Raw genomic sequence first — 18,688 nt, 5'->3', positions numbered from 1 at the left:
AGGCCATGCAGCAGCAGGGAGCGCTCAGCACCCGCCACCATCCCGCCCCACCAAGCGCAGCCGGCATGCCACAGGACACACGACGCGGAAGCCGCTGCTGTTGCGGCAGCGCCACCCACCTATCCGACAACTCTAAGGAGTGCCGGCTTTCTAGGGACAGCTGGCGGCTGGTCACTTGACTGGAATGCGATCCGGATTCCAGGTCGGTCCGGCCACTCCCAGCGGAGCCGATGCTGCCGTGTCTCCTTCAGAAGGGCAGCCGAGGTGGGGAGAAGAAGCATAGAAAGCGGCACAGGAAGTTGAGAGAGCTCGGGGGCTGCACCACGGGGCAAGAATGTTAATTGTGGGGCAGGCCAGCTCTGGAGCGGGGCCCTCAGGGCGCCCCACAGACCCCCAAAGCCTGTCGGGGACCAGACCCATCTTGCAGCCTGGGGCCCTGAGGGGTGAGGCAATGGCTCTCGCTCTCTCCTTGCCCCGTTAGGGTCCCCCACCCAGAGGATGCTCTGATCCTTTCCACCCTTTGGAATGAACCTTCGCTCCCTTTGATGCCTGTGGTTGCCCCACAGAGGCAGCTGGCCTTTCTTTTTCCTTTAAAGCGTTTCGCTTCTTTATCCAAGAAGCTTCCTCCGTTCGAATTTAACGGTGGAGAATGGGAGGAGTTCTATTCCTTGCAGTCCTCTGGTCCTTAGCCCTCTTCATGAGAATCACTGAGGCCACTTGGGGGTTTATCTGTGCCCCGAGTGTCACCTGGATCAGAGTGCAAAAAGGGGGGTGGGAAATGCAACTCTCCTGGAAGGGCTGAAAGGGCCGTGTTGAAGGCAGGAGACGGCTGGTGTCCTCTTCCTCTCTCAACACATTTTGCCCTCTGACTCAGGTGACCCCAAGGGCACCGATGACGCCCCAAGTGGCCTCAACGGCTCTCAAAGACGCAACGACCAACCTCCAGAGTGCTAAAGACCGGTTCTACCACAAAACCGCGGACGACAAAATCGCGGTCGACGAAAGCGCGTATGTGACATCATCACAGCGCGACGAAAAAGATCGAAAAATGTAAAAATAAAGCGAAAACCTTACCCTAACCCCCCCAAACCTAACCCTAAACCTAACCCTAAACCTAACCCTTAACCTAACCCTAACCCTAACCCTAACCCTAAACCTAACCCTAAACCTAACCCTAAATCTAACCCTAAACCTAACCCTAAACCTAACCCTTAACGTAACGAAAAACCTAACGCTAACCCTTAACCTAACGCTAAACGTAACGCTAACGCTCTAACCCTAACCCTTAACTTAACCCTAACCCTAACCCTTAACCTAACCCTTACCTTTATGTGAATCGGCTTGCTGTAATTTAATTTTTATTTCAATTTTTCGATCTTTTTCGTCGCGTTGTGATGACGTCACATACGCGATTTCGTCGACCGCGCTTTTGTGGAACGCGGTTTTGACGGGTCACGCTAAAGACCAGGTGATTGCAACGAATCTAAATCCTTCCGTTCCCCACCAGTCGGTCAGAACTGAGGAAGCTTTTTGCATGAGAAGTGGAATGTTTTCAAAGGGGGGGCGGGAAACCCCAAGAAAGTCCAGTTGCCTTTTGAAAAAAGCCGCTTTGGGGTTTGAGGCAGGGGGCCAAGCTTGGAAGGTGGGCTGCCCAGGGCCGGTCTTCCTAGACTGAAATGTCAGTTGGTCTTACCTGAACTGCATGTCTCGAAGGTTGGCATGGGAGCAGTCACATCTGGGTATTGTCAGGGCCCATCTGCCCGGAGACTGAGGTAGAACTTGAGGCCACTCCCTCTGCTCCTCCTCGGACTCTCCAGATTAACCGATGGTCCAGTCAAGTCGAACCTGGAAGGAAGGGAACAGGGCAATCGCCCCAACTCCCTCCTTGGTCCCTGACCGACCAGTAACTAACCGAACTCAGGCCCACCCTGCGCGGGGACGCACTACGGGTGGGACGTGACTGGTCCCGCGCCAACCTTCGAGACAAGCAGTTCAGGTAAGACCAACTGACAGTCTCCGAAGTGGGGCGTGGGAGGAGTCACATCTGGGAGATACCAAAGCTTTACCTCAGTCTCCGTGTAAATGGGCCAGATGTGACTCCTCCCAGATGTGACTCCTCCCACACCCCACTTTTTCGGAGACTCCAAGAGGCCATTATTCAAGGCACTCAAAGGCAGCCTCCGTCCTCCGTCCTCCATCCGCAGAGGGTGGTCGGGAGAATGAAACGTAGCCCCAGAGTCCTTGTGAAGCGCCCAGGTCATGGAGGCTGCAAAGGAAGGTTCTGGAATTCCGACACTTTTTGCAAAGCGGATTCCACACAAGACAAAATTTGCACTCCTCAAACCGACTGGTTGCAAATATAGGCTAAGCGTGAACATTATTTCCTCCCTCTCCCTCACTGGACGCTTTCATGTTGCTGAAATGGGATCCGGCCTAGCAAAATCCATGGAAGTGGCGTCTCCTCTTCTTCCTCACCCTCCCAGCCCCATAAGCGCCAGGGATTATGGGGCTCCGGAACAACACGACCGGGCTCCCCTTCTGCAAGAGGAGGAGGAGGAGGAGGATGGAAGCCGTCTGTTGTGTAAGTTCACAAAGGGGAAGAAACCCCAATTGCTGACACTGCTTGTGGGGCGCTCGGAGGCCTGTATGGGGGGGGGAGGAGAAAGCTTTTGGCTCCAAGAATGTCCTTAGTGTCCAGTCATCACCCAACAAAATGTCCTCCTCTTGCCAGATCACTTTACCCAGGATACAGGCAGTCCTCCACTTACGACCACAACTGAGCCCCCCAATTTAAATTTGTTGTGAGTTTTGCCCCATTTTATGACTTCCCTTGCCACAGTTGTTAAGTGAATCACTGCAGTTGTTAAATTAGTAACACCGTTGTTAAGTGGCTCTGGCTTCCTCACTGACTTTGCTTGTCAGGAGGTTACAAAAGGGGAATCACGTGACTTCGGGACACTGTGACCGTCGTAAATATGAAGCAGTTGCCAAGTATCTGAATTTTGATTATGTCACTGTGGAGATGCTGCAACAATCGTTAAGTGTGAAAAATGGTCGTAAGTCACTTTATTCAGTGCCGTTGCCACTTGAACAGTCACTAAGCAAAGTGTTGCAAGTCGAGGACCCCCTGTATTAGGGAAGCGAATCCCTGCCCTGAGACAGAGGTTCCCCCCGGGGGCAGCTGGTGGGGTGGGCAGCCCGGCCTCCAAGAGCACCCACCTCATGCCAGTCCGCTCGTCCGAGGCGTACCCACGGAGGGGCTCCACGCAGACCCCCTGCTGCTGCAGACGGGAAGCCCCCCGGAACTGGTGGGCCGAAGCGTTGGGCTGGGAGGTGGTGCAGTAGGCAGGGGGGAGGCTGGCGCTGGTCTCGCTGCGGTAGTCGCTGTCCCGGTCCTCCACGGCGCTCTCGTGGCCTTCGGAAGCTGCGAGACACGAGATGCTGCGTCACCGCAGGGCCTTCCTTGGGTTCAACTCAATGGGGGGGACGGGGACAGGGTCACACGCACACACACGCACGCACACACGCACACACACACGTCAACCAGTGAAGCATAAAGTCCCTCCGTTGTCTGAGAAGAGGAAGGGACTCGGGGGGCCTTCCCTGGGCTGTAGGATTTCCTGCCAGTTTCACCCCTCGGTTATCTGGGGAAGGCGAAGGCGGGGATGGCTCTCTTCTGAGCGAAAAGTGGGGTACGGCGGAGGGGCCCCTGGGAGAAGCCAGTTGCAGTGCAGGGCCTTTGCCTGGCTCCCTTCCTCTCTGGAGGTCTTCAGCCCCCTTGTACCACTGCTGCCCCTCAGCCCTCCGAGTCAGGATGACCCACCGGCCCCAGCCCAGGGCAGCTCTGGCCAGGGAAGCAGGCGGGGGGGGGGGGGGGGGGTCTGCCTGCAATCCTCAGCAGTTCAGTTCTGAGATCTCCTGGAAGGGGCTCCTTAAGCCCCATAGGGAGGAGGGGTTGCCAAACAGGGACCCTTCAGGCAGCCCCACTGCTGGGGAGGAGGGAGGGGGGAGGAGGGCAGAGAAAACCCCAAATGACCCCAGCCCCTCCTCTTAGCAAGCAGGGAATGGCCAGGGGAGACTTTGGGGAGTGGGAAGCATTTGGCCCCCACCCCTCCATCTTGCATGCTGGGGCCCAGCCCCACCCCCAGCCCCTCCCCTCTGCCTCCTTGCAGCCTAAAAAACAATGTTTGGGTAGAAGTTCTCCTTGAGTTACACACGGAGGAGAGGAGGGGGATTCCTGGCACTTCCTTGGTCTCCCTTGACTGATTTAATTCCACGCTTCGTGGCCTCCCGAGGGAAGAGAGGCGTCCCGATACACAATACAGAATTCAAAGGCAGGCGGGAGGCAGCCGACTTCAAAGGGTCCCGCGAAGTAATTCGATTGTCCACACTGCGGGGGGGGGGGGGAGCAGCCAGGGAAAGGAGCGCTTTTAATGAGCTCCCCACCCCGAGGGGCCAATTTCGCTGCCTGGAAATCTCCAGCTTGACACAAAGGGAATCATTTCTTATACATGAAGGCAGCTCCTTCCAGCAAGAATATCATTAGTGCATGAATATTTTTTACTGGCCCTGCTTCTCTCCCCGCTCCTCCAAATGCAAACTCTTCAAATGTGTCGTGAAGGAAGAGCCCGAGTGGATCCCAAATTGAGATATCACACACACACGTACACACACGCACACCCCTGTCACATGCAGCGTTTCTTTTATCAGGTGGATGGAGAGTGAGCGTCCCAGAGAAGCTCCCAACACTTTGGGGAGGGCCACTAAAGGGCCGTCTAGTCCAGCCTCTGCTCAGGGTGGGAATCTCCCTTGATGAGGGCTGCCCCTCTAGCCCAGGGGTCCCCAAACGTGGCAACTTTTAAGACTTGTGGACTTCAACTCCCAGAATTCCCCAGTAAGCTATGCTTCTTAGCTATGCTGGCTAAGGGATTCTGGGAGTTGAAGTCATTAAAGGGCCCTCGTTCTCCACCCAAACTTTCCAGTTCCTTCACTCTCCCTTCAAAGGCCAAGACCAAGAATTGCAGTGAATTCCTAATACATTTCCCCCCCCCCCCCCCGTCTCCTATCAACAGTCTTGGTATTCCCCTCTCTCGCCCTGCAATTTGTTTTCCCTAAGTGAAATGCTTTGTGCATTTCTGTTAAAATTTCATGTTGCCCTTTTCAGTTCATTTCTCTATTCGCTCGAGATCATTTAGAGACTCACCTAAGAGCTCAGCCTGTGGGAAGAGTGCAGAGAAGGGCAGGAAAGAGGATCAGGGGACTGGAGGATAAAACATATGAAGAACGGTTGCAGGAACTGGGTGTGTCTAGTTTAATGAAAAGAAGGACCAGGGGAGACATGATAGCAGTCTTCCAATATCTCAGGGGCTGCCCCAAAGAAGAGGGAGTCAAGCTATTCTCCAAAGCACCTGAGGGTAGAACAAGAAGCAATGGGTGGAAACTAATCAAGGAGAGAAGCAACTTAGAACTGAGGAGGAATTTCCTGACAGTGAGGACAATTAACCAGTGGAACAGTCTGCCACCAGACGTTGTGGGTGCTCCATCATTGGAGGTTTTTAAGAAAAGACTGGGGAGTCACTAGTCGGAAATGGTATAGAGTCTCCTGCTTGAGCAGAGGGTTGGACTAGAAGACCTCCAAGGTCCCTTTCTTCTGCTCATACGAAGAATGGTTGCCGGAACTGGGTGTGTCTAGTTTAATGAAAAGAAGGACTAGGGGAGGCATGATAGCAGCTTTCCACTATCTCAGGGGTTGCCCCAAAGAAGAGGGAGTCAAGCTATCCTCCAAGGCACCTGAGGGTAGGACAAGAAGCAATGGGTGGAAACTAACCGAGGAGAGAAGCAACCTAGAACTAAGGAGAAACTTTCTATCGGTGAGGACAATTAACCAGGGAATAAATAACATGCCTCCAGAAGTTGTGGGTGCCCCAACATTGGAGGTTTTTAAGAAGACGTTGGATAGCCATTTGTCTGAAGTGGTGTAGGGTCTCCTGCCAGAGCAGGGAGTTGGACTAGAAGACCTCTGAGGTCCCTTCCATCTCTGTTATTCTCTTCTGTTGTATTTTGGTTGCAGGGGATAGGCTAACCCACTCAAATCTGGTAAGCATTCCCTTTGCCCATCCAAATCACTAATAAAAATATTGGAAAAAAAGAGGTCTCTGGACTGAACCTCGTGGCACCCCAGGCGAGTCTGATGAAAAACTGTGGATGAGCACCGGATGTTGATAATTATTATTATTAATTATAATTATTAAAATTATTATTTTCAAGCCAGCTCTGCTATGACCTCTTAACCATCCTAGGCTTCCTCAGTTCATCAGGGTCCTTGATCAGGTGCTTCAACGCAATCAAGATGAATTACATCCACGGCATACGTTCAGTCTAAAAAAGGAAGCTACCTGATTTAAAAAAAAATAGTCTAAATTAATCTAGCAACACCTGTTCTTCACAAGTCCATGCTGGCTTCTGATTAATTAATTTCTCAAGGCGGTTCTAGTCCGATCTCTTTATTACCAGCGCTAGAAATTTTCTTTGGGGGTTGAACTCAAATTGTTTGTCCTGGAGATTCTCCTTTCCCCTCTTTTTAAGGACATTTTTCTTAATTCTTCACGGTTTCCTTTTTTTTTTTTTTATTCTTACGATTTTTCACCAAACTCGGCATATTCTGAGCTTCAGCTTTCTATACTTCTGAGCTGTGCCCCTGTTTCCTTCTCCTGGGTGTCTTCCCCCCTCGCCTTCTGCCTACAATCCCCTCCCCACTGGAACTATTTTTTCAATGTCATCTTATTTTAGGAACTTCTACTCATCTTGAAGCCTGTTTTTAATTTGTTTTTCCTACTGTAGAATAATTGCTCTTTTCTTTAAAAAACAACAACATGTTTTTCTGAAATTCTCTTCCTGTAAAATCAATAATTCTAGCATTAACAGAATAACAGAATAAGGGACCTTGGAGGTCTCCCAGTCCAACCTCCTACAGGATAGCATTTCAGACAAAGGGCTGTCCAGTCTCTTCTTGAAAACCTCCAGTGACGGAGCACCCACAACTTCTGGAGGGAAGCCGTCCCACCCATTAACTGTTGTCATGGTCAGGGAATCCCTCCTTAGCTCTCCTTGATAAGTTTCCATTCACCGCTTCTTCTCCAGCCTTCGGGTGCCACGGAGATCTGTTTCTCGAGATATGAAAGGGCGTGGCACGACAAAACCACGGTCCACTAAAGCGCGCCCGATTAAAGCGCGTCGCTGACGTCATCAGCAGCGCGACAACCACGACCGCGGAGAGAAAAGGGCGCTTTAAAAAGCGCTTTTAAAGCAAGCCGATTCACGTAAAGGTAAGGGTTAGGGTTAGGTTTAGGGTTAGGTTAAGGGTTACGTTAAGCGTTAGGGTTAGGTTTAGCGTTAGGTTAAGGGTTAGCGTTAGGTTTAGGGTTAGGTTTAGGGTTACGTTAAGCGTTAGGGTTAGGTTTAGGTTTAGCGTTAGGTTTAGGGTTAGGTTTAGGGTTAGGTTAAGGGTTAGGTTTAGGGTTAGGTTTGGGGGGGGTTAGGTTTAGGTTTACGCGTTAATTTTAGCTTTACCGCTCACAGCGTGCTTTTTTTCGTCGCGCTGTGATGACGTCAGGTACGCGGTTTCGTCGAGCGCGCTTTAGTCGACCGCGGTTTTGTGGTGGAACCATGAAACGGAAGAGGAACAAGTTACAGATCGCATGGTAAAACGGGCAAAGCACTTTGGTTACGAGATACCGATGGACCAATGGGAGGAAAAGTGGAGGAAAGGACTGAAATTCGCACAGGGTTATGATTTAGGGGAGGATTTTTATAAAACCATATATTGTTGTCTTATGAGCCCAAGAGAAATCATCTAAGATGCATAAAGGGAAATCTGGAAGACACGAAAGGATATTCTACGGCAGACTTATGAAAGAAGAAAAAAAAAAGAGGAGGAGGAGGAGGAAACAAACAGATATGAAGATGCAAAGAATTTTGAAGATGAAACCAGAGCTTTCTTTCGTACTGAGATTTATGGACGGCCAGTCAGGAAAGACGGATGGAAGGGCTGACTTTATGCTTGGGAATTGCTGCCAAGACTATTTACATGCACAAAGACGGAGAAACATCGGAACAGCCACAGCGGAGGAAAAGTCCGCGAAGGGGGCCGATTGGCACACGATTGGCTGCTGGTTGGTCAGGGATAAAACAGGAAGCGCTTGCCAACCATCGGAAACCTTTCGCGGACTTTTTTGCTGAGAAGTGAAATGATTGAAAAAGGATTGAAGGGATTAATTGCAGTGTTTCTCAACCTTGGCGACTTTAAGTCCTGTGGACTTCAACTCCCAGAATCCCCCAGCCAGCACGGATGTGCTGGCTGGGGGATTCTGGGAGTTGAAGTCCCCAGGACTTAAAGTCGCCAAGGTTGAGAAACACTGGATGATTGTAATGTTAAGGAAAGCGAAAGGATAGTGAATGAGTTTGTGATTGCTGTAAAGGACAGAAGTAGCTTCTTTAATTCTTTCTTTCTTTCTTTCTTTCTCTTTCCTTGTTTTCTGCCCTATTTCCTTTTCTCTAAATATTTCTGCATTTGTTTTTTATTTATCTAAAAACTCTTAATAAAAACACAAAGAGAAAGAGCTGACTGGCTCACAGGAGACCCCAAGGAACCCACCCCAACCCTTCCTCTTCCTCCTCCTCCTCCTCCCCCTCCTTCTTCTTCTGGCGTTTTCATTCCTCCTAAACTGGTGAGGTGAAGCAGCTGCCCCACTGCCCAGAAACTCTACCATTCTCAAGACCCTGGGACACTTTCAATCAAGCCGGACTCACTTTTGAATTCTTCCTTCTAGCAGGCAAATTATAAAGCAGGTTTTAGGCAGATCCAAAGCATCCGATGGCATCTTGCCATGTAATTGTCGTTGTTCCTCCCCACCCCTGTATCAGCCCCCCCCACCCCACCCCCAGGGTTCCCCAGGGTAAATCTGAGGAATGGCAGAGGGCCAGGGGGAGGTGGAAAGGGGCGGCAAGATAGCCGGGCACCCATGCACCGGTGCCAGCAAGGGGGCTTCTTACTCTGGACTTGGAAGGAGAGAAGGAGAAAGGGAGGGAGGGGAAGGAGGGAGCTGGAGCTGCAACTGAGGCAGGAAAAACCTTCCGTGCTCAGAGTCCAAATTGCCATCTGAAATGTGGGCAGTTTCCCACTCCCTTTGGGAGCACTGGGCAACGTGGGGCCAATCCCGCCCAGGCCTGAATGCCAAAGGACCCGTTTGGCAGCAGGCAAGGAATGGCACGGTGGGCCCCTCGTTCTCCCTCGGGGGAGCGCAGTGTGTGTGTGTGTGTGTGTCAGAGGAATCGATTGGTGGGGCAGGAGCCTGGCTCTGAACAGCAAGGGGGTCCGTCTCAGAGGGGCAGAGGGTTTTAGTCCCTGCCAAGCAAAGCTTGGCGCTTCGGCTGGCCAGCTGAATGGGTGCCTCTCTCGCCAGAATGGGCTCAGGTCGACTGGCCAGAGAGAAAGGGACAGAGATCCCCTTCCCTGACAATGGGGCAGCAGCCGAGCAAGGGGGCTCTGCGGAGAACTGGCAAGAGAGTGGCTGCACCTGTAAATGCCCTGAGGGGGGAGAGGTCAGGATCCGTCCTGTTCCTCCCAGATGGAAAAGGGCCACCTGGAGGCTCAGGGATTCGAGCGGAACAGAGACCAAACCAGCCTCAAACCAAGGAACCAAGGACTTGGGCATCTGGGCCAGAGGCAGGCCCTGTTTTGCACTGAAACTGGCTTCCTGGGGCAAGGGGCAGCAAAGCTCCGGTTTCTTTGCAGGCGTGTGGATGTGTGGGGGACGAGGGGAAGAGCCCCTCCTGCCTCAGAGGAAGGAAGGACACTCCCCCCTGCGTTGATCTGGTGGCAGGAAACGGCCCTTGCAGTCACCCAGGACTCTGGCGTGGCAGCCTGACAATGAAGCCCATTTAGCTCTTCTCCTGCTTCAGCCGCCCACCGGGAGGGCCGAGACGTCCATTCCCAGGCCCAGAGAGACCCAGGAAGGTTGGAGGGAGGCCAGCAGCGGCTCCTCCTCTGCCCTTCCTTGGGCGTCCTGACCCCAGTGCCACACGGACAAAACCCGTATTAAGGGCTGCTGATCAGCTCCGGCCCCTCTTCCCCTGGGGGGGGGGACAGGGATCAGCGAGGGGGAGGGAGGGAGGGGGCCGTTACATACTCTGATCTGCCCAGCTGAAATAGCTCCAGGTGCCTGCAGGCAACACAGGGAAGCAAAAACGAAAATGGGAAAAGGCACAGAAAAAGAAAAATCAGCACTGGATGAAAATAAAACGTTTTTAATGCCACGTTTAACGGCGAGGCGATTTTCAGCAGCCACCGATGGCCAGCAATAACGGTCAGATGCCAGCCTTGCCCTTTAGGTGCCCTCTGCTTGCTCCCCTGATTCCCACTCGCTCAGCAGGAGGACACAAGAGGTGGGCGTGGGCCCTGGGTCAGGGCAGCCCCTGGGCCATCTCTGAGATAAGGCTTGGCAGCCAGCGAGGACCCAACCAGCCAAGAACGCGGAGTTTTGACATGGCCGGTCCACCGCTGAGCCCCCTCCTCCTCGGCATCGCAGTGAGCCCCTCCTCTCCTGGACCAGCTTCTCTTCCATCTTCAAAGAGACGGGTGGTCCCAGAGGGAGCTGCCCCCCTCCCTCTCCTCTTCTCCCCCTGCCCTCAGCCCCTCAGAAACGCCTCGGGCTGCAGCATCGCCTTCAAAAGCCGCTCCAGAAATGAACCTGATCTGCCTTCAGATCTAATCCCCCCCCCCATCCCATCTGGTGGCAGAGCTTCGCAAAGGGAGCCCCCAGACCCCTAATGGAGGGAGGGTCATGTCCAAGCATTAAGGGGGCAACTGTGACTCCTTTCTAAACGAGGAAATGGGGTGGAGGGGGGTATCTCCTTCTGCTTTGGGGTCCCTCCCTTAAGCCGCAAGAGGCCCAGATGCCCCTGCACCCAACCTCTGCCCAGGGTAGGGGCCCCAATCAGAGCGGAGGGGCAGGAAATGCACCACCTCACCTCAAAGCCCCCCTTGGATGACTGGGGATGTCCTCCTCAGCTGAGAGAGCCCCCCCCCACGTGGATGCCACAGCCAGGCTGACCCTTGCAACACTCCCCCCCCCACATTCCATGATGGCAGCAGCAAATCCACATCTGCTTTTCCTCCCCCCCCCCCCCACAATACTTCCTCTTTTCTGGGGTTCCCTTTGCTGCTTTCCCAGGAGGAGCCTCCAACTAACAAAACTTGTATAATGAGCTTTTTGAACATTTCAAAGAACTAAGAAGAGCAGGGAGACCGGGGGGGGGGGGGGGGGCCAAGAACAGCCGGGACAAAAGAAAACAGGCCGAGGGTCTCCCCACCTCTCCCCACCTGCCGGCTGAGACTGGCAACCCGCGGGAGGGGGGGGGGCTTGACCCCACAGCAGGCAGGAGGAGCGGCTGACTGAGCAGGCCTCCTCAGCTCACCCGGGAAAGAGCAACCGGGCTCTCGTGGAAGGAGCCCCTGTTTAGGCGCTGGGGGGTCTCTGTGCCAGGTAAGGAAAGGCAGGGCCGGGAGAGGAGGCCTCGGCACGGCCAGTCAATAGGAAGGAGGGAGGGAAGGAGGGAGGGAAGCAAGGAGGGAAGCAAGGAGGGAAGGAAGGAGAGAAGGAGAGAAGAAAGGAGGGAAGGAAGGAGGGAAGGAAGGAGAGAAGAAAGGAGGGAAGGAAGGGGGGAAGGAAGGAGGAAAGGAAGGGGGAAAGGAAGGAGAGAAGGAGAAAAGAAAGGAGGGAAGGAAGGAAGGAGGGAAGGAGAGAAGGAGGGAAGGGGAAGGAAGGAGGGAAGGAAGGGGAGTAGGAGAGAAGAAACGAGGGAAGGAAAGAGGGAGGGAGGGAAGAAGAAGTAGGACCGTTGTAAGATAAGATGGAGTTATGGGATGATAAAAAAGCAATCTTCAAGTATTTCCAACAGTAGGGAAAAATTGTTATAAATACATATTATTGGTAGCAGTTATGAGATCATATAATTGTGAATGTATATATGAAATTGATAAAATAAAAAAATAAAAAGGAAAAAAACAAAAAACAAAATGCGGACCAAGGAGAAAGACCAGGATGCTGCTTCCTCAGCTGAAAGACGGGACGACCCCAAGAGACGGATGTGGGGAAGTCTTGGGTGCGAAGACGGCCGAGGCGATGTGACCAAACACTTAAAACATCGGCCGACCGAGGGCTGCAGCTGCCACATGAGCCAAGACAATCCCCGGCTGCGTCGTCCGCAGAGGGGTTCGCATAAAAGGTCCCATGAAGATACAAAGAATGGCTGCAGGAATGTCTAAAAGAAGGACCAGGGGAGACAGGATAGCAGCCTTCCAATATCTGAGGGGCTGCCCCCCAAGAAGAGGAGGGACGATCTATTCCCCAAAAGCCCCTGAAGGCAGGACGAGAAGCAACGGGTGGAAACTAATCAAGGAGAGAAGCAACGTTGAAATCTCCCGAGAACAATTAATCGGTGGAAGGACTTGCCTCCGGGAGCCTGTGAATGCTCCAACTCTGGAAGTCTTTAAGAAGAGATTGGCCAGTCACTTGTTTGAAAGGACTACGGTCTCCTGCTTGAGTAGGGGGCTGGACTAGAAGACCTCCAAAGCCCCTTCCAACCCTGTTGTTCTGAAGTCAGCCTACAAGCTTCCTGAAATTCCAAGGGATGGCGAAGGAGGGAAGGTGGCTCCTCCTTCTGAAGAACGTGACCCGTCAAAACCGCGGACCACAAAAGCGCGATCGACAAAATCGCGCCTTTGACGTCATCACAGCACGACAAAAAAGATCGAAAAATTGAAATAAAAATTAATAAAAATTAAATTACAGCAAGCCAATTCACATAAAGGTAAGGGTTAGGGTTAGGGTTAGGGTTAGGTTAAGGGTTAGGGTTAGCTTTAGAGCGTTAGCGTTACGTTTAGCGTTAGGTTAAGGGTTAGCGTTAGGTTTTTCGTTACGTTAACGGTTAGGTTTAGGGTTAGGGTAAGGTTTTCGCTTTATTTTTACATTTTTCGATCTTTTCCGTCGCGCTGTGATGACGTCACATACGCGCCTTTGTCGAACGCGATTTTGTCGTCCACGGTTTTGTGGTGGAACCCTGAAGAAAGATGGGCAGACGGCCCAGAGGAGGCCAAAGTTCCTCTCCTGCACCCAGAGGTCCCCCTTAAGGCAGCCCAGAAGCCACCGTGGCTCAGGAGCTGGTCTCGGCCACTGGGACTCCCTGGGGGTCTCACTCCAGACAAACCTTGGGGGAGGGGGCCTAAGTCACATCACCGTGTAGTCAAAGGAGGGGGGGGAGAGAGAGGATTTTAAGGTTATACAGAAATAAATAATCACTGCTCCGCTATTATTTTTTCCTTTGCTTTCTTTCCTGCTAACTGGCAAAGAGGATTGTCTGCATTTGTTTGTTTAAAACACCCCGCAGAAAGGAAAAGAAAGAAAAAAGTGAGGATTGTTATTAACTCCCCTCCTCACAGCGGTTCCCTTGCAAGAAAGGAGGTGAAGACGCCTTGGGAAGGGAAGACGGGTTGTCAGCCTAACAATGGAAGGTCTCTTTTAAGAAGAAAGCCCCCCCCGTGGCTGAGCCGCATGAGCCCCATCTCCAGAGGATGCCAAGCTGGGCTGGAGGTGCCCTTGAAGGGTCTCCTGTCATTCACTTCCGTCCAGTGGGAAGGAAAGCGGAGACGGAAGACTCCCATCCTGACGGGCCGAGCCAGGCCCTCAACCCAAGGGCTTCCTCAGGACCCACCGGGAGCTCTGTGGGCTGACCGGGCCGTCCCAGGGTGCTGGAGCAGAACCTGGGGCACCTGTGATGGGGCAGAGAGGGAAGCGCTTTTTTTGAACCTGAGCAATTCTGACCACCCATTTGTGTCGGAATGGAAGCCGCTTCTTTAGCTACAGCAGGCAGGAGAAGGGGCAGCTGGGCTCCCTCCACCCATAGGGGCGGCCTGTTGTAATATAGTTCCTTGTGCAGGCGTAGCCGTCACCCATGGCCCAGTTCATAACAGGGCATGCAGAACCACGCTGAACCACACAGGAGAAAACAAATTCCTAAAACTCCATAACATCCTGATAGTTCATAACATAACATCCTGAGATGTGCCCTACCAATGACGCCCAGGATTTGACCATATATAGACTGAGCAGTAGATTAGCAATTGTAGTTTGACAGGCTGTCTTAAATCACATGCTGATTGCTCCTCCTGCCTTTGTCCTATCTCAATAAAAGGGGCTCTCAGACCCCCAATCTGGGTCGCTCCATCCCGAGAAAGATCGTGTCCGTGTCTTTTCTCCACATTGGCCTCATGGACGAACCACGGGAACGTTACAGCGGCCTCCAGTCTGCAGCTCATGGGCCTTTTGAGTCTCCTCGCTGCAAATGGAGACAGGCGGCCCATCTCCGGAGGAAGAGAAGGTTCCGAGCAGACCCAAATGGGCCCCGTCCCCCCCACAAGTGACCTAGCCAAGGGACCCCAACTGCTCTTTCACCCCCCATTCTTCCCCTTCAGGGAGAGCCAGGTTGTGCCATCAGCGACTGGGCCCAGGATCGAGAAAGGGGCCCGGGTGAGCCACATCGGAGTCAGACTCCAAAGGTCGCCCCCGAGGCCTTCATCTCTCCAGAACCATCTTCCTCATCCAGCTGGAAACCACAATTAAGTCGAGCAACGCAGCTACTCCCCTTTCTGGCCTTCCTGAAGGCATCTCCCCACCCGGCTCCTGCGGTGCCCAACATCATCTTCAGTGCCAACACAGCAGCCCATTATCCCCACCTGCCAGGCCCCTCCTGTCCTCTCCCGCCACAGGAGTTGCTGCTAAGATGGGAGCAGCGGCTGAAGGGACGAGGCAACCATCCACAGAAAAGTCCCAGGGCCCGGACTCTGGCCCCCTTGCCTCCCCCTCTGGCACCCACAGGAACAGAACAACGGTGGGAAGGGCCCTTGGAGGTCTTCTAGCCCAACCCACGGCTCAAGCAGGAAACCCTGGACCACTGATGGTGAACCCTTTCAGCACCGAGTGACGAAGAGGGAGGACGTGCACTCATGCCGCAACCCGGAAGAGAAGCTGCCCAGGGCGCATGCGTGCAGCCGAAAATGAACTTCCGGTTTCTGGTGCGCACATGCACGCTGGCTAGTTAGTCTCCTGGGCTTCTGGTGTGTGCGCATGCATGCATGGCGATCAGCTGGCCGGCTGCTCATGCAGGAAAACGGAAGGCCAGCTGCTCCAGTTTCCGGCTCACACGAAGGCCAGCTGAGCATCACGCACAAATGTGCGCTAGAAACCCAGAGGAGGAACGGGCGACGCCACATGTGCCAGGTGACATGGCTCTGCGTGGCACTTTGGACACCCGTGGCATAGGTTCCCCATCATGAGCCGAGGTGGCGCAGTGGTTAGGGTGCAGCACTGCAGGCCACTTCAGCTGACTGCTATCTGCAGTTCGGCGGTTCAAATCTCACCGGCTCAGGGTTGACTCAGCCTTCCATCCTTCCGAGGTGGGTAAAATGAGGACCGGATTGTTGTTGGGGGCGATATGCTGACTCTGTAAACCGCTTAGAGAGGGCTGAAAGCCCTATGAAGCCGTATATAAGTCTAAATGCTATTGCTATTGCTATCTATCTATCTATCTATCTATCTATCTATCTATCTATCTATCTATCTATCATCTATCTATCTACCTATTGTGTCTATTATATCCATCCAACCATCCATCTATCTATCTATCTATCTATCTATCATCTATCTATCTATCTATCTATCTATCTATCTATCTATCTATCTATCTATCTATCTATCTATCTATCTCTATATATATCTATATATCTATATATTCAAAAGAGCCGAGGTGGCACAGTGGTTAAATGCAGCACTGCAGGCCACTTCAGCTGACTGCTATCTGCAGTTCAGCGGTTCAAATCTCACCGGCTCAGGGTTGACTCAGCCTTCCATCCTTCCGAGGTGGGTGAAATGAGGACCCGGATTGTTGTTGGGGGCGATATGCTGATTCTGTAAACTGCTTAGAGGGGGCTGAAAGCCCTATGAAGCTGTATATAAGTCTAACTGCTATTGCTATTGCTCTATCTATCTATCTATCTATCTATCTATCTATCTATCTATCTATCTATCTATCTATCTATCTATCTATCTATCCGAGGTGGCACAGTGGTTAGGGTGCAGTACTGCAGGCCATTTCAGCTCACTGTTAACTGCAGTTCAGCGGTTCAAATCTCACCAGCTCAAGGTTGACTCAGCCTTCCATCCTTCCGAGGTGGGTGAAATGAGGACCCGGATTGTTGTTGGGGGCAATTTGCTGACTCTGTAAACCGCTTAGAGAGGGCTGAAAGCCCTATGAAGCGGTATATAAGTCTAACTGCTATTGCTATCTATCTATCTATTCTATCTATATCTATCTATATCTATCTCTCCCTCCCTCCCTCCCTCTATATCTATCTCTCTATCTCTCTATCTCTCATCTATCTGGGTGAAATGAGGACCCGGATTGTTGTTGGGGGGCGATATGCTGACTCTGTAAACCGCTTAGAGAGGGCTGAAAGCCCTATGAAGCAGTATATAAGTCTAACTGCTATTGCTATCACGGGAACTATAGCTTTTCAGACAAATGGTCGTCCAATCTCTTCTTGAAAACCTCCAGGGATGAAGATATTCCACTCATTATTCGTTCTCAAGTCAGGGAATTTCTCCTTAGTTTTAGGTCGCTTCTTCTCCTGTCCTCGGGGGCTTTGGAGAAGAGGTGGAGCCCCTCCTCTCCTTTGGGGCAGCCCCCCCTCCAATATTGGAAGGCTGCTCTCCCGTCTCCCCTGGTCCTCCTCTTCCCTAGACCAGCCAGGCCCTCTTCCCAGGCTCCAGATCTTTTCTACATCGTGGCAATCACCATGCAGGATCCCCAGCGTGGCCTTCCCGGGGCCTCATAAAGTGGCATCAACCCTTCACGTGGTCTTGATTCCATCCCTCTGCTCATGCAGCCTAGGATGGCATTGGCTGGCTCGTATTTAAGGGATTGCCCACTAGGACCGCAAGATCAAGAGCCGAGGCGGCGCAGTGGTTAGGGTGCAGCACTGCAGGCCACTTCAGCTGACTGTCATCTGCAGTTCGGCGGTTCAAATCTCACCGGCTCAAGGTTGAGTCAGCCTTCCATCCTTCCGAGGTGGGTGAAATGAGGACCCAGACTGTGGGGGCGATATGCTGACTCTGTAAACCGCTTAGAGAGGGCTGAAAGCCCTATGAAGCGGTATATAAGTCTAACTGCTATTGCTATTGCTATCCCCATCGCAGCTGCTGCTATAGAGCCAGGTAGGCTACAGGTGTGCAAGAGAAAGGAGCGGGCTCTGACTTCCTACAGGTAAAGTGCTGGAGGTTGGAGCAAGGCCAGCGTGTCCCTGAAAGGGGGGAAAGGAAGGTCCAGGGAAGGAACTCAAGTTCAACCAGTCGGAGACCAAGAGAAAATTCTGGAGCAGAACCCGGGAACATCTGGAGGAGAATGAGGCCATTAACTGAAGTCAACTTGGATCGTGGCAAGAAGAACCACTCTCACTCCAGGGGTTTCTTAATAGATTGATTGATGGAAAGCCCTAGAAGGGATGCGTCTTAATTTCAGCAAAGCATTTGATCGACTGCCTCAAGGCAGCCGAATTAGCAAGGCACGTAAATGTGGGCTCGGTGGCCTCACAATTAAGTGGCTGCTACATGGCCAGGATGGCAATGGCTTTTTGATGGCTCACGGATGGCTCCCCTCATCCCAAGGGAAATCTCAAGTGGATCCCCGCTAGATCTGCCCTGGGTCTTCCTGGGTCTTCCTCTTCTCTTTAATGATTAATGGTTTGAAGAGATGGATTCAGTCCCGGTCACATGAGTAGGCAACAGAAAGAGGGTTCAGTATCTGACCCTGTGGAAGACAAGGGGAGCTCAAAATGATCTGAACAGGCCAGAGACGTAGAAGGAATAAAATGAGATTTAACGGGAGAATCCAAAGTGCTTCACTTCGCAATCAAAGCGCCGATGTGCAGAGAGAGAAGTGAGAATGTCTTGCAAAAACTTGGAACGAATTATAAAACGGATATAGGCAGTTCCCACTTAGCGACCGTCACATATAGTAACTGTTTGCAATTAGAATGGTAATAAAAACAGTATCTTTGCAACCAAGCCTCACATCTATGACTTTCTCAGGGTCTGCAAAGCAAAGGAAGAGCTGAAGTTGCGTCATAAGCACAGTCCGGTTTCACTTAAAGGCCGCTTGGGGTAACGACGAGGCTGCCGGGCTCCGCTATGGCTGCCAAATGAGGAGGAGCTGTGTTAGTGCAGCCAATTAGCAGCGAAGCAGGAAAATTCTCCACGTTACGGCCGAGAATTGCTCCACTTCGTTCGGCCTGGAACGGAGCTGCCCTCAGGCTCTCCGCTCCCCCAGTGTGGCCCCTTTTGGACAGGTTGAGGAGAGGGGGGCAAGGAAGGCGATGCCCGGCTGCAGGGCCAGAAGGGCTCATTGGGGGGGGGGGCGCCTCCTGCAGAGCCCCCTGAGATCTCCTACCAGTGGCATCTCCAAGCACCAGGCCCTGGGGGGGGGGGATTCTGCCCCAGAGACAAGTGCAGCGCCCCCTACGCCTGACTGCGCTATGGAGGCTGCACGGAGCCCTTTGGGGTCGTCCCAGGTATTCCAC

The 18,688-nt window shown here is 52.5% G+C and overlaps 1 protein-coding gene across 5 annotated transcripts in view; it reads right to left on the bottom strand.

The window, feature by feature from the left end:
- LOC116505807 (protein unc-13 homolog B-like) overlaps nt 1-18,688 on the bottom strand; it is a 158,164-nt gene that overhangs the window by 91,847 nt on the left and 47,629 nt on the right. For 2 of the 5 annotated variants that reach the window (XM_032213211.1, XM_032213212.1), the window contains exons 8-9: nt 3,220-3,424; nt 120-245 (exon numbers count right to left, since the gene is read on the bottom strand). In XM_032213211.1, the coding sequence (XP_032069102.1) occupies nt 120-245; nt 3,220-3,424 (331 nt within the window). Of the gene's footprint in view, nt 1-119; nt 246-1,693; nt 1,804-3,219; nt 3,425-18,688 lie in introns of those variants that run through there. The other 3 variants (XM_032213214.1, XM_032213213.1, XM_032213215.1) reach the window with 3 other exon arrangements.

Source organism: Thamnophis elegans, chromosome 3 (genome assembly GCF_009769535.1).
Source record: "Thamnophis elegans isolate rThaEle1 chromosome 3, rThaEle1.pri, whole genome shotgun sequence".
NCBI lineage: Eukaryota > Metazoa > Chordata > Lepidosauria > Squamata > Colubridae > Thamnophis > Thamnophis elegans.
The sequence above is the reverse complement of the archived record's forward strand: the minus strand, read 5'-3'. Positions and strand labels throughout refer to the sequence as shown.